Source organism: Eleutherodactylus coqui, chromosome 12 (genome assembly GCF_035609145.1).
Source record: "Eleutherodactylus coqui strain aEleCoq1 chromosome 12, aEleCoq1.hap1, whole genome shotgun sequence".
Classification (NCBI taxonomy): domain Eukaryota; kingdom Metazoa; phylum Chordata; class Amphibia; order Anura; family Eleutherodactylidae; genus Eleutherodactylus; species Eleutherodactylus coqui.
This window is the reverse complement of record NC_089848.1, coordinates 30,744,869-30,770,733: the sequence shown is the minus strand read 5'-3', so window position 1 is coordinate 30,770,733 and position 25,865 is coordinate 30,744,869. Positions and strand designations below refer to the sequence as shown.

Below are 25,865 nucleotides of genomic sequence, written 5' to 3'. Positions count from 1 at the left end.
CCGTGTGGTATACGTTTTTCTTTACAAGGGCAGCGAATGAGTGATGGATACATCAACTAAATGTACACGTCTGTGGTTTCCATCAGGAATGACCATGAGTCTTACATCTATTCCCATGCATGTTCCCAATTACAAAATCTGAAGGAACTGCACTCAAGCAGCGACTGACCTACCCGTATCCGCCTTGCGCCTCAAACAGTTGTATGTGTTCTCTTAAAGACCACTTCTACCCTCTAGAGCGAAAGAGAAAGAATAGTGGGATATTTGTTTTTAATTTCGCTATTAGAGATGAGCGAGCACCCAAATACTCGGGTCCGTGTTATTTGTGTCGAGCGTTTCGTAAAATTCGACAGCTCAACTCAAGTAATGAACCCCATTGACTACAATGGGAGACTCGAGCATTTTTGTATGCAGGAGGCCGGGTGCCATGCTTTTTTTTTCCCCCTAAGTCTCTCTCTCTCTCTCTCCTGCCTGCCAGACAAAAAAATTGCCAATGACGCGCGCTGCGGCAGGGAGGGGCCAAAACAGGCACGTCACAGCGGGGAGGAACCAAAAACTTGGGCGGGGTCGAATACGGCTTGATGCTTGTTCAAGTAACGAGCACCATCGAGTACGCTAATACTCGGACGAGCATCAAGCTTGGCAGAGTATGTTCGCTCAACTCTATTTGCTACATTTAATACATTGGCTTGTAGAGATGATGGAGGTGATGGACCTAATGGAGGTCATGGATCTGATGGGGGTCATGGACCTGAGGCTGGAAAACAGGAAAAAAAATGAAAAGTGGACTTCAAATAGCATCTGGAGGATTTTGCTTTTTGGTATGTAAAGTCACTGAAAATCTATCAATATTTGGCAACTAAAGACTGAAGTTCCATGTATTTTTGTACCACGTGTGAAACTTGACAATCAATAGCCTAAACCAATTCAACAAACACAAAACCATGGCTGTATTTACACGGACAAGTTTCCTGTGTGAAGTTTGTGTGTTGCGAGACGTTTTCAATGGGTCTATTGACACGTGTGATTTTTCTGTCCTAAAAACATTGCAGTATTTTCCATTTTCTACAATTTGACATAAATCTCACCCATTATATTTTCTATGGGCAACTTGAAAAACGCATCACACCCTGCATGTCCATGCGAGTTGCATGCAAGTGCTTTTTTTAAAACTTTCCTATTAAAAAACGATGTGATTTTCATACACGTGTAAAACATGCGTGAAAATCACATGTTCAGTGATGCAATGTCATTTTCTTGCAAATCACACAGAAAATCCCAAGAACATTCACTGATGTAAATATCGTCTTGAAGCAGATCTGTCAGCTTCGGAGTCAACAAACAAGAGCGCCCGCTATACCCTTCTGCTAGAACCATCCTACAAGGTATTATTCAGGCGGTATCTAGTACCCACTCGAATAGCCCATGTGGCTCCAGGCTACCCGTCACATTGCTTCTGAAGCTGTCCAGTCACAGGACACATGATTCACATGGTTATGCCCTTAAGTCAAAAGGTAATGAATCAGAGTTTACCATCTCATTTTTTCAGTGACCGGCTGTAACATTCGAAAGAATCCCTGGGAAGCCCTACTAAATAAGCGCATGGCAAATATCGCTACAAATGCACAGAGGCTAATTCATTTCTTTTTCCTAGCCACCAAACAGACTATGGCTTAATCCTGGCCAGGGGCTTCTTGGATTATTTTGAGGTAAAAAAGAAGATTGAATTGGTATCTCGTAAGTGAAAAATGAACTTTAATACTGTTAATATTGTTAGACCGCCATGAGGCTTTTTGGAAAGTCTGGAGCCCATGGGTGGATTATATTCTTCCCTCACAATAGGATAGATCCTTGATTGTCTTATAGACATTGATACTGAATTTCTCCACATTACTCTGCACACTGTGTTGTGGGGGGTGACTTCGCGAGAGGTGGGAATTCCACTGCCCCCCCTCAATTTTTCTTTCTCTTGCTTCCCTTCGGCTACCCTTCCCAACTCCCGTTTTCTGGCCAGGCTGCTACATATTTAGGAATCCCCTATTGTTCTAACTGATAGCGACCTGATGGGGATCTGTTAGTCGTTAATAGACTGGTTTTCTAAATGCCTTGTTCGGCACTTGTATGAAGTCGTACTGTGATTATACTGTAATGTGATTGCTAAACACTTAGGCTGGGTTCACACGGGGGCCACAGCGAAAAACCGCGAGATTTCCACCGGGAGAAGCGCTGCTTCAAAATCTGCAGCACTTAGCCGCGGGTTTTGAAGCGGCCCGGCCGCTCGCTCTTCCATTGTGGCCGGTGCTGCCATAGAGGAGAGCACGGCCGCAGCGGAAGAAGTAAAAAAATGAACACGCTGCGGCCCAAATTATTATGGGAACTGAATAAAACCTATGAAGAGGCTCATGTGTGCGCAAATGTGAGAACAGCCAGTCTGAGGGACTTATTCGCAGGGTTAGATTTCCCTCCACCCACTGGATCTGACAGTTTACTCTACAGCTAGCCATACACAGAAGATTAAAGTTGGCTGAAATGGACAATTTTGACTATTTGGTTAACCAGAATTTTATAATTCCACAGTTTGTGATGGCCGATGGCGGATTACAGTCTGTAACTAGAAGTGTATGATCAGCTGGTTACAAGCCATCATTAGCCATTTGGCACAAACCCACCCAGTTTATGTTAATTCTGTCTAACAATTAGGGTCCCATTAACACGTTAACGTCCCATTAGACTAAACAGTTTTAAAATATGACAGTCCATCAGAGTGGCTCATGCCGAATCTGTTGACTCTTCAGACTGTCTAGTCTAACTTTATAGCACTTATAAGTCCACTTAGTTTACGTCAAAAATCATATCAATTTGTGGCACATTTTTTTGTGCAATTTGTGGCACACAGTGTAGCATTTAGGCCAGACCCCCTTTCCACCCAGTGATGCCTCCTTATTAAATGTAGTGAAAAAGTATCCTAGATCGTCTAAAACACATAGTAAATGTGGTCCATACATATATGACGGGGTGCTGGTGTCATTTGGTGCAGAGAACTGTTGAATTCTCAACAGTAAGTCTGCCCCACTGTCTTTAGACTATGTCCCTAGTTGGCCAGTTTAGTCTAGCATGTTGATGGGTGGATCAAAGTACGATTAGTTGCCGGTCGATAGTAATCTTATGAGTACGGGCAGCTTAGGGTTGAGTCTACAAACAAGTGTCACAGTGACATGCTTGAAAAATTTTTGACATAATTTTTGTTTGACTGAAAGCTGTCATGTAGCTTCAGCTGAATAGTGTTTTCTATCATTTATATGCCGCTCCCTTCAGATGCTTCTACTAAGTGCAGCATGACCTATTCATCTAGGAGTCATAGTATTGGACTGTGCAGAGACTGGTAACAACTAGTATAAAAAAAAGTATGTGAGCAGTCTCTTAAACCGTGCCGGCGCTTTCATCTTCAGAGCGCTTCTGCTCCGTCAGCTGTTTTCAGCTCTTTTCGGCAGCTGAAGTCAGCTCCATATAGCGCTATATAACATAGTGTTTTAGGCTGAAAGAAGACTTGTGCCCATCCAGTTCAACCTATAAACCCCCTTCCCAAATGAAGAAAAACTCCAATGAAGTAGAAGCCAATTTTTCTAATTTTAGGAAATGCTATTCCTTCCCATCTCCAATCTTGCCACCAGAATAATCCCCGTATCACCGACCCTTCTGAGTAATCGGTGATATAACATGTAGTATTGTAACACTCAAGAAAGACTTCCAGGCCCCTGTAAAACTCTTTTATCGAGTTCCCCATCACCACGTCCTCAGGCAGAGGGTTCCACAGTCTCACGGCTCTTACAGTAAGCAGTACAATCACTATATGGAGTCGTCTTCAGCTGCCGAAGATGAAATTCATAAATATTAGAAAATTGTCTGATTCCCTAAAAAATTTGCCCGAAATGATATTATTTAGGCCTATTTCAGATTACTGTTTTTGGAATCCATACCACATAGTTAATGCACTTGAATCCAACCACATATTACCATTGTGGTATATAGAGATTGTTTTAATTCTTATGCATGCTAACATGTTTCATCGTGTGCCGCATAATAAGACGAGTTCAACTGAATTCAGTGCTTTTAGAGGAAAACTGTTCTGTGATACAAAACCTCACACTGACCTATGTGAACACAACATGGGCCGCACAGCACACGCACATGTGCATAAGACCTTCTAATGGTTAGAACAGCTTTTTTTCTGCAATTCGCTCATAAAGTGAATGCTACATTATACGGTATGAGTCAAAAAATGGTGCAGAAAGAAACTACAAGTTGGTCACCCAAAAAAGGTATTCAGCATTTCAACCTAAAAATGAAAACTTTATGACAGGCATTGCGGCAAAACAGTAGCAATGGGGTTAAACCTACTGAATCTGTCTGGACCCTTGAAGATCCTCAGCGGATGTTCCCAACCTCCAGGCGGTCATCACAACGACCAGTGGTTATTTTGAGGACATATGGAGTTCGCTGCTACTACCCCTCCAACAACCTCTATACTGGAGTCCAGCACACAAATGGACAGAACTTTGCAAATTAACATGAATGTAACTGTTTGTGGAAAAATGCAGAAACCGTTCTCTTTGTGAAATTATAGATTTCCAAAATCAATTATTTTATGTATTTTTTAAAGAAATTCTGTCAGCTCCTATGAAACCCCCAAAAACTAAAGAAAGGGGTAACATGAGCAGGGATGGTGATACAGGGATGTCCCTCTTATATTCACCTGCCTCCCCATTGCCTGCCTACAAAGCCACCACTCCCTGTATAGAGCGGACAACCGTGTGCAAGGTCATAATGAGAGAACGAGTCCTGTATGCAGAGGCTCGTGGGTCCAGGTACAAAAGTTCAACATGAGGGCCACTCACAACTTCCATCCGCATCGTTGGGTCTCTTAAGAAAGCCAGGACATTGCTAGAATCTTGAAAGATTAGGCACAAGCTAAATGTAAGGGGGCGCCAATGCAAAATCTGTAACATAGCCCCCCAACCATGCATGTGCCATTTCTAATACAGGTGTTTTCTTATATGATAGAGGGGCCTTTGGGCCCGGTAGTGACTGCTACCTTTGCACCCCCTATAGCTATGCCCCTGACTGTATACAATGAGTGGAATAGAGAGGAAAGTAAGTCTAAAGGAGACATCCTGGAGTCAGCATCCCAGCTCCCATGTGCCCAGAACATTCTAGAATGGGGTTCATAGGAGCAGACAGATCCCTTTAAATATATATATTATCTTTTTTTAAGCCAAGAATACTAACACTCCGATCCTTTCTTTGCACCTTGTATTGCCAACAATACACCAACTGTTCACAGAATCAAAAGGCTTCTCTAACCAACGCATACAATAGAAACATAACCGCAGAAGTGGTTTTTATGTGTTTAGCAGTTAAGTACTCAGCAAGTCCAAAAACGCAAACGACTAAAAATAAGTCCTACAAGCTCGAGGAGATGAATTCCCTTTCTTGCTTCAGCTCTGTTAAGTGAAAAACGATCTTTTATGCAAAGCTATCATTACGTGTCTATATACAGAGGGTTTGCTTACACTCGGCATTGTAATTATGGACAAAAGCCTCACTCCCCGCCTATTGCTTTGAACCGACGGATGCTGTTACTCATTGCTCTCCACTCGATTTCCAGTGGAGTTTAGGATTTTGTTTAGATGCTAAAACCAAAGAGGGCAAGATGAGAGTTAAAAACTTACCTTAGCAAATATAGAGACGCTTCATTAATGTCTACTTGAGCAGAACGAGGCGATGTGTTCTGGACCTCCCAAAGGTATAGCAATGTGCCATCCACCTAATGAGCCGAGTTCCGGTGGACACACATGCCCAGTCACTCTCCCCAAAGCCAATGGAAATAGTTTTCTGCCAGTAACACAGCAGTATAACTGAGTAGACGTCTTCTAAGGGAAGAGTAAGATGGCACTATATCGTCAGCTGCCAGAGAGGGAAGGAGACTAATTTTTTCCAGAACCCAGAACACAGATTAGAAGCACCACCAGGGCCATATATAGAGCTCATGCTGCACAACATTTAGTGCTCAGACCCCTTATTATACACTTTAAATACCCATCGGGCAAGAACTCGTTAGGATGACAGCTATCCCCATACACGTGAGTGCTCAGCTAAGAGTGCATGGGGTTTTGTTGAGGAGAAGGAATTAAGCGACTGCTAGATGTCTCTGATAGAGGCTTATCCGCACCGTCAACATATACATGGCAACAGAACCAAGATTACTATGTAAATTCGGTAACAGAACTGAGCTTACTCTACAGATGCGGTAACAGAACCAAGCTTAGTATATAAATACAGTAGCAAAACCTTACTACAAAGACATAGTACCAGAAGATGGCTTATTACATATATATATATATATATATATATATATATATATATATATATATATATATAAATCTTATTACATAGATACCTTAGTAGGACCATGCATACTACATGGCTACAGCACTAGAACGAAGCTTACTAGATAGATATAATAATGGAACCGAGCTTATTATATAGACACGACACCAGAACCCAGCTTGCTACATAGATACAGTAACAGAACTGTGCTTACTTTTCAAATACAATATGGTAGTGGAACCAAGCTTATTACATAGGCAAATCAGCATATAAGGCTACATTTGCATCTCAGAAGCCCTGCTGAGAAGAAGGTGATCACTTGTAACTTTTCCTCATAATTGTACATGGCATTAGATTCTGTGATACAGTAACTTCCTAAACTAGTGCTAAGGTATTTCCCTAAATATGACATAACCACTTTCATATTATTTTTATTCATGTTCCCAAAGCTGTCCCAATGAAACTTGCACCAAGGAGAGACTGCATTTACTTGTATGACATACTTCCCTAAAAAATGAATATAATGCTTTTCTAGATATTCAAGGTCAAAGTTGATGTCATGTGACCTTGAAATGAAAAATGCAATATTTTATTACAAATTTTTTTTATGAAATGCGTGCTCCATTAGCTTCAAAATGAGGCCAAGATGAAAGCTTTACCATAATCAGAAGCAAAGTTAGGATTTTTTTTGTTGACCTAGTAAGTAAAAATTTTAGCAACCCTGTTGTATGAATACTGCTTGTCGCTGATGGCTAAAATGTAACATCTGTAAGTTACTTTATACCTTCTACCATCCTACCAAATTTCATGAAAATATATATACCGTGTTTCCCCAAAAATAAGACAGTGTCTTATATTATTTTTTGTTCAAAAAGGTTTAACTTTTCTACATGTATAGCTGCCTGGACACTATTTAAATTGACTTTTTAAATTAACTGTTAGCAGGGCTTAATTTTGGAGTAGGGCTTATATTTCAAGCATCCTCAAAAAGCCTGAAAAATCATTTTGCATCATCAAAAATTCTGAAAAATCATGATATGTCTTATTTTCAGGGAAACAGGCTACACACACTACAGGGGGTGGACAAAAATATGGAAACACAATATGAAATGCATGCCTTAAAATTAGTCTCTACATGCCATATTGAAATAGGATTTATAATTTCATGTAACTTAAGTGGAGGCGATATGACAGAGATGCTGCCGGGGAGATGTGACCATCTGCCCCATCAGCACGGTTCCATTGGTCAGGGATTTGAGCCACTCAGCTCAGGTACCAGGTGCCTCCCAAAACCACCCAGAGCAGGGCAAGAGGTGAAGTAAACACAAATTTGGCGGAAAAGCTCTCAGCCAAGCAGGGGTCAAAAGGGCAGCTCAGTGCTTATAGTTAAAATCCCATGCATTTTGCACTGCGTTTCCATATTTATATCCATCCCTTGTAACTATGCCTTGATTGGAGCGTTCCCTGTTAGCAGACAAGTGGTAGAGCGGCCGGGAAGCAGCTGCATGGGGGGGTAAAGGAAAAGCAGCTCAACGGGGCATAGAGGGGTCACTGTCGCCGGGATACTTCTGCCTACAACCCTCCCATACTTCAGATGTAGAGGAGCCATGCAGCCACCTGACTGAACTGTAGTCTGCTAACACATGGACTGCAGACATGGAGCCCCGGGCTCTCCCCCTCGGCCTCCCGCTAATGTTATGATCTGTGAGCTTCTGTCACCAAACATTCCCCACCCTGCAGAGTCCTCAAAGTTAGCCAAGCCATGCGCCGTGCACCCTCCCTACAGGCAGCAGGGTTTCAGGTAGGTGAAGTGTGAGATTGCAGAAATAAAACTATTTTAATCGCTCTAAGGCCGCCTCCCTGTGGCTGCATGCCCTAGGCACTGGCCATCCAGTGCCTAGTGGCAAATACAGCCCTGAGTGCCGCCAACAGGGTCACATGGAAATCAAAATGTTGTTTCATGCTACAAACACTGTAAACTGCTATAAAACAACTATTGACTGTATTTTTAGACTTCTGTATGAAGATGATTCATGGGAGAACCCCTATAAGCTCAGCATTAAAATGTGTGCATAGAAAACTGTCAGAATCCAAAGTATGACAGAAGAGAAAGCATGTGGTTGACCATAAGACACTTCTCAGTTTCTCATGTTTTTGTCGTTAAAATGGCTGACTGGAAAGGGGAAATCCACGAATAAAAGTGATCTTCTGATACGCCATAAATACATGTGGGCTTCATCATCCTCCATCCACTTACTGAGCCAGTCACATAGTGTGAAGGATTACCTGCCCAGCTCCTCTTCTCAGCATATTATCACGTTGCTGGATCAGATGCCCTCAAAACCTAATTCTTATCCACAGCCTCCATGTCTTCTGAACTAGTGGAAACATCTCGCATGGACATATTTAGTGACATCAAAAGCCAATAAAACCCCACAGGTTGTGTTCAGAGAAGTCTGTCTGCTTACAGAATCAGGACTATTTCCTGGTGCTCCCCCGGTTATCACATTGACATCACCCACCGAACCATCAATAAAGGTGCTTTTAGACTTAACCATGAGCGTTCAAAAAATTGTTCAAACGAGCGAAAGCGAGCGAGAATCATTCTGTCTAAACACGAGCCAACGACTAAACAACGAACAAGAATGATTTGCCTTTCGTTTGTTCTTCATTTTACGCAGGTATAAAGACCATGGTTGGGTCGTTGGCTTATCGTTCGGGCACTCTAACCGCTTAAACAAGGAATGAACAATTCTGAACTGTTCTCATTTGTACGAGCCAACGATGAATGTGCCGGTCTAAATAGGCTGCACCAGTGCGATCGAGTTAGCAGTGACATCACTCGCTCGTTTAAACGAGAGTTGGCTCGTCTAAAAGGACCATCACAGTGGCTTCAGATGACCGTATGCGTAATTGTGTCCACTTCAGCGTAACGTATTTGTGCAGTGAATGAGGTAGATTTGTGCATGTATCGACGCATGTACTGTTCTTTTACAGGGTCAGTGCACACTCATGCATGACATACCCCTCCGGTACTGAAAAGGCTATTTGGCCTAGTCAGGTCCAGGTGTGTACTTTTTGGCACAGACTTGTGCAGTGTATTGTGCATTTGTGCATCTCCCATGGACTTTTATGGAGTCCTTGGTGCGCAAATACGCAGAAAAATAGAGCAGGTCTTTTTTGTGTGCCTTCCTAAATGCCGGCACATAGGAACCAACCCATTGACATCAGTGGGCTCTATTCTCTGCACATTGCATGTATATATCTAACACACACAAAAACGCACACAAGTATGCTGGTCTGAAGAAGCCCTAGGGGAAGGCTGAAGGAGCCGGTCATGTAGAGAGTCATCCCCACGCGGTGCAGCCGTCTCATCGTGCAGGAACACGGGCGGATCGGCGCCCGTATGACTGAGCCCTAAGACTCATCTCAGTACATCACCAAATGCTCCATAAATAAACAAACACCAACCATTTAGGATCGCCCCTATTTGTTACTCATGACTAATTATCCCGTTGATATCAGCACTACATTTGCTTGAAGGCAAAAACAGACAGGTGCATGCCCTTAATACTATCGGCCAAAAAGATAGGGCAGGACCTATATTCACCGTGTACTAGCGCGGACTTTGAATAGTATGAGAAAAAATTTATGCTGTTACACCCCGTAGCGGCGAGCGTACAGGGACAATCGCCCATGTGTTTTTGCCCTTAATATGTGTGGAAATCAGGGCTAACATCTCAGATTGCACGCGGCTACTTAGAAAGTTCCATACATGGTTCCTTCTTCCCAGCTTCCTTCAGTATCGGCTCCGGTACTCTGGTTCTATTACTATTACAGCTGTCCTGGTTCTTGTTGCCCCTGTGGGGTATATGTGGGTACTTGGGCCCACCAGCACTTTCACTGAATAGTACTGGATAAGGGACTTCACCGCAACTACAGATGGGAAAGTATCAAGAAGCGCTGAGATGCGAGACACTTGCCAGGAGGAATCACTGCTGTGAATATTGGATCCTGTTCATTTAGGATATATTACTGCTGAATTCTGGGAAAGTATATAGATATGTACAATGCATGGGAGCTCTATAGGAAATGCTCAATCAGCAACTCTTGGACATTACCTGCCTACGTCTTCTTAAAGGAGTTTTCCAGGGAAAATATTATTGATGACCTATCATCGGGACAGGTCATCAATAGTTGATCAGCTGGGGTCTGTCGTCCGGGCCCCCACCGATCAGCTGTGTGGGCGAAAGCTGTCAGCACTGCAATAACATAGAGGTCAGAGCTAAAGTCCCTGTGCCGACCTCTGTGTAGTGAATACAATGGAGAAACAATACCCTTCCTAGTCCACATCTATAGGCCTCTCACTAGCCCTACTGCACACGGATGATCACCCACATACAGCTGTCTGTGCAGATGTCATCCTCTCCTTTTGGCGAAGACTCTGGCTTTGGTGCGTAATTCCCAATCATTGTAACAAGGCTCACTAAAAGGTCAGACATTGACTTGCAGGAATGCTACCTTCCAATAGGTGGCGCTGTAGAGGTATTGTTCCATCTTTCCATAACCAAAAGGTTAACGACACCATAGACTGCAATGAAAGGTGCTTTTGGAAGTAACGATTATCGTTAAAATGAGTGAAAGTGAAAGGCAATCGTTCGGTCTAAACGCGAGCCAATGGCTGAACGACTAATATGGATCATTCACTTTTCGTTGGCTGTTTATTTTCTGCAGGTGTATAAATCATTGTTGGCTCATTCGCTTATTGATCAGTTTAAACATCAATCATTCAGTCCCTCTCATTCACTTATGAATGATTCTGAATGATTCTCATTTGAACGAGCCAACGATACATTTGTCTGTCTAAGCAGGCTGCAGGAGCGCACACAAGTTAGGCCTCCCTCACATAGGCGCCTTTTGTAGAGCGGAGTCTGTTCTGTTTTTTGGCGTTTAGCGCATCTCATCAATAATGAGGTATGCTGAACCCCGCTGTTGGCCACAGGTAGCTGCAGCCGAAAGCGAAAGCAAAATCACGTTGCTTTGCCGAACGCCTGTGTGAGGGAGGCCTTAGCGTGACGCCACTCGCTCGGTCGCTAGTTCAAATGAGAATCGGCTCATCTAGAAGGACCGTTAGTGATGATTAGTGAGAACCAAAAACCTAATTCCCATCCTGAGTGCGCCGATTTGTTTGCATAGATTAAACTACAGACTTGAATAGTTCAGACAGCCAAGGAGCAGCATGCGAGGAGCTCGGGGATGGGCTCTGATTTCAATGGAAGATTTTTTTAACATCTTTCTATTTTCACCCACCAAAAATAGTTTTTTTTAAAACTTTATATTGTGGTGTTAAGTAATTTAGTACAGGTCCACATCTTAGAGAGATGGGTATCCGGTATTAAAAAGCACCCATCTCCTCACTGGTACTTTCCGAAAACCTTTTCACAGAGTTGTCAAGGAACATTTCTAAATAAACATGACAAGGCCAAGATACTCCGAACAGTAGTAAAGTCAGGCAGTCCCGAAGGCCCGAGAAGGTCCACTGACCCCTCTACGCTCCAGAAAAATGGCAAGGGCTAATTGTAGAAGCCTACTTCTTCGAAGCTCACTTCTTTTAAGCCAAAAACTGAGACTAGGTACATGTGACTGCTACAGCCAATCACTGGCTCATTATATCTACTGATTAGCTGTAGCGGTCAGATGTGCCGTTGCCAGGATGTTATCGCCGCTGTGGCCATAAGTGAAGACGTGTGGGGGATCAGGTGCCAGTGCAATGGCAGCAGTAGGCTTTCAGATGGGGTAAGTATGACTTTTTTATGTCATTCCACCACTCTGAGTCTGTTTGAAAACTTTTTGCCTTCCGGGATGACTTTTTATGTCGGCCATAGACGTTAGATAATGATGGGCAGAACCTGACAATTTTTTTGGTATTGGTCAGTGATCTAAGGTGTGTAGGGGGCTCCTGACTGTCGCACAACTGTATATGTCATGGCATTTGAGTCTGGCAGCGGCTTATTCCTAACTCTACATTGATTTAAACATGGACACCCCCTCCAGCCGAGCTTGTATATTCATGGTCGAGGAAGGTAATATAGTTGTTGGATTGAACCTTTAGATTATAGGCTCATGTGGACAGAACACCGATCCTACTCTCACTTCCTTTTTTAATTTGCATTATGACTCTATAGAAAAATTATTTTAAAAACTAACTCTAGTGTGTATTGAGCCCTGTTTTATATTACATTATAACCAAGTTAATCACAGAGGCAAAAATCTATTCAAGTAGTGAGGCCCTTCACAGTATAGGCTACATAATTAAAACTACATTGTATTGTAAATCATTAAAATACAACCCATAGGGCACACCAAACAAAAAAACATTTGCAGCCCTCCAGGAGTAGGTGGGGATGTTATTCCCCCATTCTGTGCATGAGGAAAAAAAAACTCTAATCAGTAGGCCGCCCTGATGTATATTAGTGGACCAAGATCAATTATGTTCTAGCATCCCACTTCTGGGGAAGTTATGCTGATTACTGGTTATTAAGCGATTGGGTTACCTCCCATCACTAATTGCCTAATTTGGTAATATGGCTCGTCTCTTTCTTACAGGAGGAGGGGGTTTATATAGTGTAAAGGTGGACCATGGATAAACTAATCATGCTCTGCCCCTGATCACATGATGGTGACGTCATCACAGGTCCTTCTTCCCGAGTGAGTTACATGCTCTGCCCCTGATCACATGACTGTGATGTTATCACGGGTCCTTCATCCCGAATGAGTGATTTACATGCTTTGCCCCTGATCACATGACAGAAACATCATTACATGTCCTTCCTCCCTGTGCAGATTACTGGCAGACTACATCCCCTACAAATCCCCTGCAGCCCCAGTTGCTATGGAATACTAATGAACACCTAGCCGGACAACAGCCATGTACATACGTCACCGTCATATGATCAGGGGCGAAGAATGTAACTCACTCACTCACGGACGGACAGGTGGTTGTTAGTATTTTGATATGAATTTATGTATTCGGATAGATAGGATATCCTATAAAAAAGATTTATCGGATAGACAGAAAATATTTATTAGATAGATAGATATCAATGATAATAGTTAACTTTACTTAAAGGCTTTTTCCAGGCACAAATTCTATTGATGATCTCACCTCGGGATAGGTCATCAATAGTTGCTGCTCAGGAACCTAGACGATCAGCTGTGGGGGTGGATGATGTCAGTGCAACTTGTCACAGAAGTTGAAGCAGAAGCCGCTGCTCTTACCCCTTTGTAGTGGCCAGCACTTGTAATTGCAGGTGCAACTCCCATTGATTTCAATGAGCCCCAAGCCTGCAGCCAATCACCACACAGGGGTTGGAGCAGCAGCTTCCTCTCCTGAAACAGGCTGAACTAGATGGACATTGTCTTCATTCAGCCTAACTTACTATGTTACCTACACTGTCAGCGGGCGCATGACCTGCTGATCGGCTGAATTCCCAAGCAGCGGACCAGGCAAAAACTATTCACAGGATAGGTCATAAATAGTTAATTGTCGGAGACGCGCCGCATGGGATTGCTGGTGATCACCTGATCTTCTAGCCTGCTGTCAATGCAATGGGCTGGATGTGCATCATAGGAAATAGGAATTGCCCTGAAGTGGGTATTACACTTCTGGCCATTCAACTTACGACATCGGATCGACGGGATTCCGAGCTTTGGCTCCCTGACAATTAGCTATTGGCGATCTATCCTGAGGATGCGTCATCCATAGATTTAGCAAAAAAAAATCCCACTAAATTAGTATAAACTAAAATTAATATTACAACTGCTAATTATTATGTAATATTAGTAAACATGGGTAAAATATCACATATATCCACTCTCTACTAGGAAATCATGGGCTATTTGTGACATTTATCAGGAGGTACTGAGAGATAAATGTACAGGCTTCCATATCAAAGAGGGCGAACTAGTTGTATTTCAAGCAATAAATAATAGCGCTTTGGGGAAAGCAAGGGCATTAGCTTCAAGGCTTTCACGTAACACTTCATACAATCCGTTGCATGGTCTTTCTTTGACTATAATGTAGGTGACTGTATACACAAGTATTTTTACAATAAGCAGGCAGCACACAGAGATCAGTGTCAGCCTGCCAAGTATTGTTATGTCATCCTCCACTTGTAACCCAATCTCTGCTGAAATATATTACAGCTTGTACTATTTTAGAGCCTGGCGTAGTAAGACATAATTGGAAGGCAATAAAGTGAAAGTACTGACTTGAGCACCAAGTTTCAACCTTCAGGGAGAGGAGGGCGAGCTTTCATCTAAGTGGCTACGTGCTGTAATAATAGGCTTGTGATGTATCAGAGATGCCTTGTTACATTCTTCCATCCATCTCTGTAGATAGCCCATTGTATGTTCCGTAGAAGCCATAGTTACAGGGTCCTGTCGTTTGGCCATAGGTATTCACTAACCAGGCCTCTTCTACTTTTAGCATATATTTTATTATATTTCTACTGAAATGTCCTAAAATTATGCCAAACACATGGTAAAGGGAAAAATCTGAGTTTTCCATTATAAATATTCAGAACCCATCATTCAGCCTCCCTTATAAATACCTGCAAACGTCCTTATTCATTTCAATTAAAACCATACAGGCAACACAAGAACTTACGCATTTCAAGCCAATATGGTTCTTACTCATAGCTGTTATAAAAAGAATGACAGAAAATAAGTAAATGACACTAAGTCACATGGTAGAAAAGATCCAATGAAAATATGCTACGAAAAAAATTGTTACAACATTCAGCAGCAAACTGTCAGGGAGGAGATGAGCCACAAGATGTGATACGGGTGATATGGAGGCTCTAGTATCCTGTTGGGCTGCCTCTAGCTCGGATACAAGATGTGATATGGACGGGTATGGAGGCACGGGATTATTGTATCTTGATGCCACTGGAAGCTAGGGGGTTGACAGGTCTTGGATGTACAAATGCCCCTGTCACACCCCTAGCTCCTGATTGATGACTTCTCAAAGGTCCTAGCAGCACAGTGTGTAGTGATTTTTGCCTTGGCTGGACAGTTAGGGATGAGTTTACCTGTTAGGCTGAGAATATTACCTGAAAAGGCTTCCATGTAACAGCAAATAATGTAAGCCTAACACCAAAACACCCCTAACCCTAAGGCCAGCTGTCCACGGGCGATGCGGTATCCCGCGACGAATCTCCGCCGCGGGAGCCGCCGCCCAGGAGCAGGAGCCACGGGCGAATCTTCGCCGGTCAGCCCTATCTAATAGATAGGCTGACCGCGGAGAATCGGGGCAATTCGCAGCATGCTGCGAATTGCCCGCCGTGAGCGGAGAATCGCAATGATTCTCCGCTCATGGACAGGTGGCGGCACTTTCCATAGCAATGCTATAAGAAGCGTCAGCCAGCGTGATTCGCCCTGGTAAGGGGAGCCCACAGTCACTGCAGCCACCGAGAGTGACAATGAGGCCGGGGACAGTGGCGCCGGGGAGAGTGACAGCGGCTTGGGTAGAGTGGCAGCGGGGAGAGTGACAGCGGCTTGGGTAAGGGGAGCACACAGTCAGTGCAACGCTGCAGGGGGAGTCTGCCACCACCTACAGTCACAATGGGGCCAGCAGCAATTGTGGTATATTCACATGAAGAGACCTCAGTGCAATGCTGAGTGCCACGACCTGCTGGAAGGCCAACAAAAAGAGGAGCCTGTCAGGAACAGGAGGCATCACCCCCCTGTCAAGCACCAAGTATCTTGTCACCACCCACACTTTCGGTGGTGACAAGATACAATAATACCGAGAGGAACACATGTGGCTGCAGGATGTCCAGAACATATAGCTGAGCTGCCATTGTTCCTCATACCACTACTAGGGAGGACTGACTTTCGTATATGATAGCCCCACAGACCATCACACCAACAGTAGGATTGAGGCGCTCACCTTTAGGTCTCCAGACACAAATAAGGCCATTGTCAGTACCCAAACTAAACATAGATTCTTTGCTAAAGACAACCTGGTTCTACTACGTAACAGTCAGAGAAGTTAGTGGGTGTCAAAGACATTACACGTAATGGACGTCATAAGAGCAATTGTCCTTCAGCCATGCACTTGGAAATGGTTCAAACAGATGGCAGACAACTAAACTATTGAAGCTGCTCGTGCTTATTACAGGATCCTCTCTACCGGTGGTCTGTTGTGGGCATTGTGTGCAAGCCCTCAACACACCCACTGGTCCCAACACCTTCTAACAGTCTGGTCAGAACAGCCTAGGCAGTGGGCGATTTATCTATGCAACCATTCAACTTCTCGAATTCCAATAATGCGCCCCTCTTAAACTCTGTCAACTGAGCAAAATCTCTTCTTTGTGTCGTAGAGGCGTCTAGTGGCCAACAAGCTCTACACAAGCGGAAGAAGAGGTCACTACACACAAGGATCCTCGGAGAGCCTCTTATAGGACACGTGGGGGGGGACCACTTTTAGGGTCTCCGGTGGCAACACTGTTCATCTAATCACCACAACGCTCATCATTTACAGATCTGTCTGGGATGGAACTGCAGGACGAGTTTTACTGCAAAATGACAACTTCTTCTAGGGGCTATATAAACAATATTGTAATGAACAAACTAAATGAAAGCAAAATAATGATATAACAATAAATAGCTAAAGATAATCCACGTATCAGCGTCCACTGCAACTCCTATCAAGTATGCAGTATAATTTAACAAAGTGTTATTCTAGTGTTTTTAAACAGTAACCTAAAAGAAGGATAAAAACATTTTTAATTGACTCTTCTGTTCAAACATTTTTTCATTGTACCGTTTTTATTGTTTTTAAAACAGATATTAGTAAGAGCCATAAGGATCAAAGACGTAAGATCCTGAGATGTCTGCATGATTGTAAATGAATAAGGTATTTATCAGGGAGTCTGAATGACAAAGAATGAATATTTACAATGGAGACCTGTGGTTTTGGATGTCACTGATTTTTCCAACATCTCATGTGATATCCACTATAATAACTAGCTGGACTGCAAACCACTTTATTTAGCTGAAATGATGCTTTAGTGCTGAAAAATCCATTTAAAGTGCTGGTCACTAGGGATTTCCCTTCCTTCTGATTTGCTGTCTACTGCCTGTTGTCAGGTGATGTCCATCTTTAGTAATAGAGAGAACAAAAAGGAAAACAGGAATTGAGGGACTCTGATGACTCATGCTGCCCACAGAAATCTATAGAGAGGAGGGAGAGAAGCAGAGACTTAAGGCCCATTTACACTGGACGATTATCGCTAAAAATTCGCTAATCGGCAATCGTTTTAGCGATAATCGCTGCGTGTAAATGGGAGCGCGGCACCCGCATTTCGGGCACTTTTTGCTGATCATTAAAATCAAGCTCACTTGATTTTAATGATCACTTTTATCAGTCGTTCTCCACGGGATGGGGGGGAGTGCTGATAGCATTGTTTGGAGAACAAAGGATCTGAGCATAATAGCCTTGGGCTATTAGCCTGCCTTCAGTGGAGGCTTCCTTTACCTACATAATTAGTATTTAAGTAGCTGAGTAGTTACTTAAATACCAATTATTTTTTAAGCAAAATAATTGCTCAAAGTTGCCGCTCAAACTGTTTGAGCGATCTTTGAGCGATTATCTGCTTGTGTAAGTGGTCCTTTAAGGCCTTTTTACACACAATGATTATCACTCACAATTTGCTCAAGAGCCATCTTTTGAGCGATAATCATTGTGTGTAAATGTGCACTTACTGTGCACTTTTCGTCCATCGCTGACTTCAGGTCTCAATTAAATCCTTGTCCCTCAGGACGATAAGATAAGACGGATGGGCAGCACTGATAACAGCAGATAACATTCTTTTACAGCTGTTTACAGCCACAGCCCCGCTGGAGAACAATAGCAATGTATTTAGAGAACAGACCACTGGCTGTTCTCTAAATATATACAATAAAGTACTAAAGGACTGATTTAGCCCATTAGTACCCATGCAAAATGATCGCTCAGAACTGTCGAATTTCTGACTAATTTTGAGCGATCATCTGTGTGTGTGTAAATGCACCTTTAAGGTGCTTTTACCTGGAATGGTTATCATTGGGACTCCTGCGATCCAGAGAGAATTTGAACGATTATTGTTCAATATAAAGGCAGCCCCGACTGAATGACGAACTAGAAGTTGCTCATTTCCCATTCGGCGTTCAGTTCCTGCATACAGAAAACTGTATGACATATTATTTTGTAAAAATTCACTTATGAACGACTGCCTGCTTACTGTGAATCGAGGCATGTGGGCCGGGACAATCCCCAGCCCGCTCCTAAACTATTCAATCATCGATTCTCGTTTCTGTGTAAAAGCACAGGAACGATTATTACTGAGACGACCTGTCAGGTATCTGTTGCCCGAAAGAACGTTCCATGTAATAGCACCTTTATACAGACAAGCTGTTCAAGCTAATCATGAGTTATTTAATCGCATCTCCACTGCTCAGTGTTTCTGTAGTGATCTCCCTAAGGACATTCTGTCTCTGTGTGGTACAGACACTGTGACAGCAGAATTTGCAGTTCTCTCTTTGCACAAAATATAGAAGATATCATAGCAACTAGACTCTTCAGCTCAGAGACATCCGAGAATGATAGACCTACTCTGCAGGGGGAAGCACAGTGATAAATGCAGGATACAAGTCATATAATGATAGAAATAGTGTTATTCCTCATGTACAAACATGACAGCAAGTTCTGAAAAGTCAGATACACTTTAACTTAAATGAAAAAAAAAACATCTTAGATTTTATTTGCATACTGAGCCTTCTACTCATCTTTTCAGATATAACACATGACATCGTGTTCGAGCAAAGGGTATTTGAGTAGCTGCCTCACAACGCATATCTAGATTCTGCCGGTTTTTGGTACTGAAGAGGGAGTAATAGTGGAGTCCTGACTTGTCAGCTAGAATGTGGCTACTTGGTTGTTTCCAACTGTCATATCAATTTCTATGGACTGTAGCTAAGCAAGCAGCCTAGCTAGATGTCCAATTGCTGGTGAAAAGTGAAGACAAAAGAACACTATAGACGACCAACACAGCACTTTGGAACACAGTTATTGAAACGCACCATTCTGGCGTTAGATACAAGAGATCAAACTAGAATTGGATATCCTCAAAAACATGTCTGCGCAAAATTGGTATTTGCTGAGAGAGATCTATGATAACTCTGCAGGACCAAAAAGGTTCAACTACTAAGATGGCCAAAACTACAAAATTAACTACTGGCTAGATATCCGCTTTATGGTGAAAAGCCCTCCAATGAAATACAATCTAGTTCTATGCTCCAATCAGACCCTGATTTACTATAGATATCTTGGCTATACAAATGCTATGGAGATGCTTCCTTACAACAGGACCTGGAAGACAGATGAAGGAAGCAGGTAGGATGAACACTGCAAAATACATGAAAAGGCTGAAAGAAAACCTGCTGCAGTCTGCAAGAGAACTAAACGGGAATAGCTTACAAGCAATTTTAGTAATGTCTAAGAGGCAACGTCCAGACTGCACTCCAAGTGAATATTTGTGGTTCGACCTGCAATTCACTGTCCACTTTCAGTTCCAATGCAGCTTAAAAGATCTTAAACAGTTGTGAAAAAAGTAGAGTGTAAACATGCATAGATAATAGAGAGCTATCCATCAAACCCCGACTTGATGCTGAAAATAGGATTGCAATCAATATTGTCTTTGGACACAAGCATTCTTTAATGGTAGTTGCTCAAATATGACATTTATACCAATTCTATGCTACACTGAATATTTCTTCCACATTTTAGAACAGTGTTATCTTAGCCTATCATCTCACTGCAATATTACAGACCTCCAAAATAAAACTTTTTTATTTTGCCAAAAATGTTTTATTTTCTATACAATAGGATTAGCATATCGGGTAAATCTATTTAGTGCGACTAAAAGGCTATGTAATGTAACTAGTAGGTTGGTGTCACATGATGGAAAAGTGATTATGCCATGTGTCCTAAGCATTTTGTGCAATGTGACTAGATGGTGAGAGGTGGGTATATGCCTGCAAATCAGAGCGCTACAAGCCCTGGCAAGTAATACCCATATAGAGCAGGGCACAAAATGAAGGTCAGGCTATATAACTTTACGGTTATCATTCAATCCATGTACTGCCAAGTTTACTAAATGTGTTTATTCAATCACTAATGTAGATAAACACCACTGATAAAAATTGTATCAAGTGGAAAATGTTTCTGTGCCTAAACTCAAGGTGAATACTTCTTAAACATGCTTTGTCCTTTAGAACAGGTGCGGAGATCTGATGTGTTTGTTACAAAGTATTTACATTATAGGTTGTTTCACAAACATCCTCGTGGCACCCGTTGGGTAGTTCTGTGCTTAGACAGTCCCTACTTTTTGACATCTTCTGTCCCTCCTGGCTCCTTAAGCTCCCTCTCTTTAACTGATCAGATAACTTTTGTATTGAACACCCCAGAAAGTATATCTGTGGCTCCTGACTGCTTATTACATTTTGTGTATTGTTTTGTGATTTGATGCGATTTGGACTTTTAAAATGACTTAGTTCCGATAATATTTGAAGTAAAGGGAAAGTTAAGAACTAGTCAAGCATAGATATTGGATCTTTCACCAAGTGAACCAGAAGTGTTACTTTTATCATTCAAAAATGTGAGTAGTTCTGTATATCTGCAGAACGAAGGGGGGGAACTTATCAAAACTTGTGCAAAAAAAAAGAACAACTGGAGGACCTCAGCACATCTACCAATCACATTCCAGGGTGTCTGGAAAGTAAGAAGCCAGTATTTCTCAGGAAGGAACAAAGTAAAGTGTCTAAGGGACAAAGTAATCCGCAAGTACCAGAAATAAGAATCGGATATGATCTGAAGTTTATGATTTACAATGACTTCAAATAAGCAAAACAAGTAATTGTAATGGAAGTGATTTTGTGCCGGCTGGATTGTAACAAATCTAAGATGGGTATCACAGATCCCACCTTCAGGACCCGACGATTTGCATCAGTTTGCATTCCATAGGAATAAATGGGATCAGTCAGACAATCCTTTCTTAACATTGAACAAAACAAATGTCAACAATCATACAGACAAGCAGCAGTGTGAACGAGGCTAAAGGTCCCTTTACTGCAATATGTCTTTCATTAAATACAAAACTGATCCCGACTGATCCTTCTCATTTTTATTTTGCAAGCTTGAAAACTGAGTGGTTTCTGAATTGCTTTGACAAATCCTGTTCACTCCAGCAGATATCTGTCTGTTGCTGTAAATTACAAAATGCCCCAGAAATGGAAAGAGGTATAGTAACTGTTAGTAACTTTAGCTTCCAAATGAAAATTTGTATCAATGGTTGTAGCAATTAAAAACTTGTCATATCTATGGACACATTCTAACATTGTGCTGCATTCTTTTTTACCAAACCGAGAAGAATCCTGATGGGAGAAAAGTATCCTGGACGGATGGAGGCCGCACTCACACACAGCACTGAAGTGCATTTTTAAATGTATTTTGTGTGTTTTTAATTCCCTTTTTGTTTGTGTCAACTTTTAGCTTTTGCTGTACTCTGGGAATATGGGCTTACTTCTACGCAGCTCCATTTCTTAACATACATCTATTACATGGCACAAAGCTATATTAATTCATGCATAAGAGATTGTTAGCATAATGACTTTTTTTGCCTTATGGTTTATGAGAGTTTTTATCTCTGGGTGTCAGTATAAACAGCACACATATTAATGTACTGTCATGTGATTGTCATCCCTACTTACTGCTTTTCTATTATGTTAATGTACATACTCAGCATAAAGAACAGAGATGAGTAAAATATCACATGATTTCCCAAAATGCTCAACACAAGGAAATAATATACAGGCGAAAGCAAATAATATCTATAGGAGGAACAATGCATTACCAAAATCACATGTAATGCCTATTTTGTAGACTTCATAATTTAGAAATCTGAGCTGCGACGTTAACCGTAAAGCACCTGTATCTCTCCACAAAATACAATAAAATGTCCAAAGGCTAACAATTCATATGCAGATACAAGTAAATGAATAATTCAGAATGGGATACAAGTAAATAAGCTAGCAGTTTAGTCGGCTTCAGCCAGAATTACATGATAGGAGAACATGAGGAATTAGTTCAGATTGTGAACACAAAAATCAAAATACGGAAACGCGGACCCATCAGTCAGGTTGTTTCCTTTTGCCAAATCTTGCATTTTCAAACACTGAACACTTTTTGGAACTTGATAGTGTCCCTGTATTCAGACTCCCCCTCTCTCTATTAGGCTAAATTGAAGGTCAGTAGATTAACAAGAAGATGTTCAAATATATTTACATGTGTAATATCTTGTTGCCATAGAATGCTGCTGTCACTCCATAGGGCCAGCAATGCAACCGATTAACTCATTGAAATGAGGTTTGGGAGACATATACAAAGCTTACAAAGGGATGAAGCACAAGAAGAGCCATATAGTATACAACCAGAATCTTATTTATGTCCATTTCCAGATAGCTATCTCTACTCAATATCGCAGTAATTAAATCTGACTAGTCCTATCATGACTCTACTCACTGCATACACACAGGAGACTTCCTAGGGAAATAGTACAATATCTGGAAACATTATTATAACCTGATTTTCTGACACGCTTTTAGTAATAACTTATTATATTCAGTCCTATCATGCTAATATCAATAAATATAATAAAAAGGTAATATTCTCATACTAAAGTAATGTACAATATAAGTAAAGTCTAACCAGTAGTATCAGACAGGTAGTACATTTACATGGACATATACATATAAGATTCTTATATTCATTTGCAGTATATGTGCTTATTTAATTACAACTATTTTCCTTATCAACAGTATTATGAAATCTTATGTAAACTCCATGCAGCACAATGTGGGAACTGCGGCCAATAATAAGTTGATAAATCTCACACTTACCAGGCACACACACGAGATACAGGGGTTGTCAGTGATGAATGGAATTTGTAAGGCCTCTCCTTCATTTTCACATTTTGCCACAGAGCCTTGGAGAACAAGCCAAAATAACGTAGATTATGTATAAACCTGCATGTTCTTACAGCAGACACCTATGTATTATCCTACATGCAGAGGGCAGTTAAACACCCCAGAGAAATGTTACAATCTTAGGAAGTATTTTGGAGAAAGTTCATGTTTTGCAACATGTTTAGGAGAAACCTGAAAACAAACATCTCCTAACATTCTGCATCCAGGGTCCTTATTACTCTGGACTCTGATTTGAGTCCTGACATATTATACTGTCATTACATATAAGAGATTGATCATTACTACACAGGGACTTGTGTATATTGTAGATTGTCTACTCCAGAAGTACAATGGGCATGTCTATAATAAGTGGGACAAGTTGACTGATCTACAGTAACTTTCAATTACATGAGAAAAAAAAACACATCCTGTAAAAGAAAAAAATGTGTCTCCAGTTATTACATGTTCCTCCTTTGTTCATATATCTTTATATGTAGTTGAAAGACGGGATTTTGGACAAAGGTGATATGCTGACATAACACATCTTGATCACTATCAAAAGGCTCATTTTTCAAAAAAAAAAGAGCTAAGAATGTACTGTATGTACCCCATAACAAACCCCTGTACTACTACTCCCTTGGTCGATGATCAACTCAGCATTATCTACATTTGGCATCGACTTTTTTGAAACTCAAGCCTACAGTACAGATCAGCTTTATTATTGTATGTACCAGGTGTCAGTAAAGTATGTCCTTGCAGCAGGGACAGGGGTCCTCACCTGCCGGCACACATGTAATTATACCCTTCACTAATTCTCTATAAAATATCCCCACCTTAGATTAAAGGCAGATGGATGCAGTGGGGCAGGGAGGGCTACTCTCCTAAAATGACTGGTAGAGGGCACCTGTCTTATTCTTAAGCATAGCATTGGAAAGACAGAAAGTGCCATTCACCCAACAGATTATTATAAAGGATTGAATTAAAAAGATGTCAGTTGTAGTTAAAGTTGAAAAATGTACAGTGATGGTCACAAAGGCCATAAGAACTCACATCCCATCTAATATCTATGTATCTATACCTATACACAGCAAATTACCAGGTGCTTCCTTACCTGTCAAGAATGAGGATCCCACTGACATGTGCAAAAAAGTTGTAAATATAAATATCCATCCAGTGAGTGTAATCCCTGGGGAGCTGGCACACATTGGCAGAGGCAAACTACTGGCCAAGCAGAAGTTCATTGTCCCAATAGATCCAGTCTGCAGAAGATCAGGAGTCAGGCTTCTTGTAGCTCCTTAGGAGTGTGCAGTGCCGGAGTATAGGATGACAGAGACTGTTTCCAGGAGGGCTCCTCTGTTGATGCTGCTGGAGTGTTATAAGGTCAAGGGCTAATCATGCTTATTTTGCTGCTGCCGGAGTATGTGAGGTCAGGGGCTGATTACAAGGGGGTCCCACTGGTGGTGCAGCAGATAAGATAGTGAAGACATGGGCTGATCACAGCTGAGTGCCTTTGCTGATGTTGCGGGAGTATAATGTATGAGGGGGGCAGGGGTTGATGTTAGGAAGGTCCCTGTCCTGGGGCAGGTTCAGGAATACAGGAGAAGAGGAGCTGATCCTTGTAGGGTCCCCTTGCTGTTGCTGCTGCTCCAGTCTGTAGGAGTTGATCTCAGGAGGGTCTATCTTGTGGTGGTGCTGCTGCTGACCTCAGGAAGGTACCACTTCTGGTGCTGCTGCTGGAGTCTATGAGCAGAAGAATGACCTCACTGCTGGTCCTGCTACTGGAGTGTGTGGAGATCTGATCAGATCTTAGAAGGGTTCCTCTGTTGCTGCTGGAGTGAATGAAGACAGGGCTGATACAGGAGGGTCCCTCTGCCGGTGCTGCTGCTGGAGTGTATAAGGATAGGGTCAGTTCTTAGAAGAATCCCTCTGTTGCTGCTATGGAGTGAATGAAGACAGGACTGATACAGGAGGTCCCTCTGCTGCTGCAGTCTATCAGGTCAGGGCTGATACAGGAGGGTCCCTCTGCTGGTGCTGTTGCTGCAGTGTATGAGGACAGGGCTGATACAGGAGGGTCCCTCTGCTGCTGCCGTTGGATACACTGCTGCTGCTGCTACTATTACTCTTTTGCTTGGCTTCCGTTTCCTTTATTTTCTTCCCCAGCACCCCTCCTCCTGTTTTTTTCACCACACAAGCGTGCCTAAATCCTCCCGACTAGTGTGATCCACATGAAGTAGCTGCTGGCTAGTGGGGATATGTATATGTGTTGGTGGAGACAGCCAGGAACGATCTCCTGATCCTATCAGCAGCAGATAACAGTGGATCCTCTGCTGATCCCTTGCAGTTATTGCTGCTCTGGGCTCTACCCTCAGATCAATACATTATTCTTCCACCACATCTACTGAGACCCTGCC

General features: G+C 42.2%; 1 protein-coding gene across 1 annotated transcript in view; it reads right to left on the bottom strand.

Annotated features, from left to right (window-relative positions):
- The window catches only part of BMPER (BMP binding endothelial regulator), a 250,907-nt gene extending 225,312 nt beyond the window's left edge, over nt 1-25,595 (bottom strand). The window contains exons 1-2 of the mRNA XM_066584670.1: nt 24,566-25,595; nt 23,389-23,474 (exon numbers count right to left, since the gene is read on the bottom strand). Coding sequence (XP_066440767.1) covers nt 23,389-23,474; nt 24,566-24,695 — 216 coding nt within the window. The 5' untranslated portion in view covers nt 24,696-25,595. The remainder of the gene's footprint in view (nt 1-23,388; nt 23,475-24,565) is intronic.
- Between the last annotated feature and the right edge of the window lie 270 nt (nt 25,596-25,865).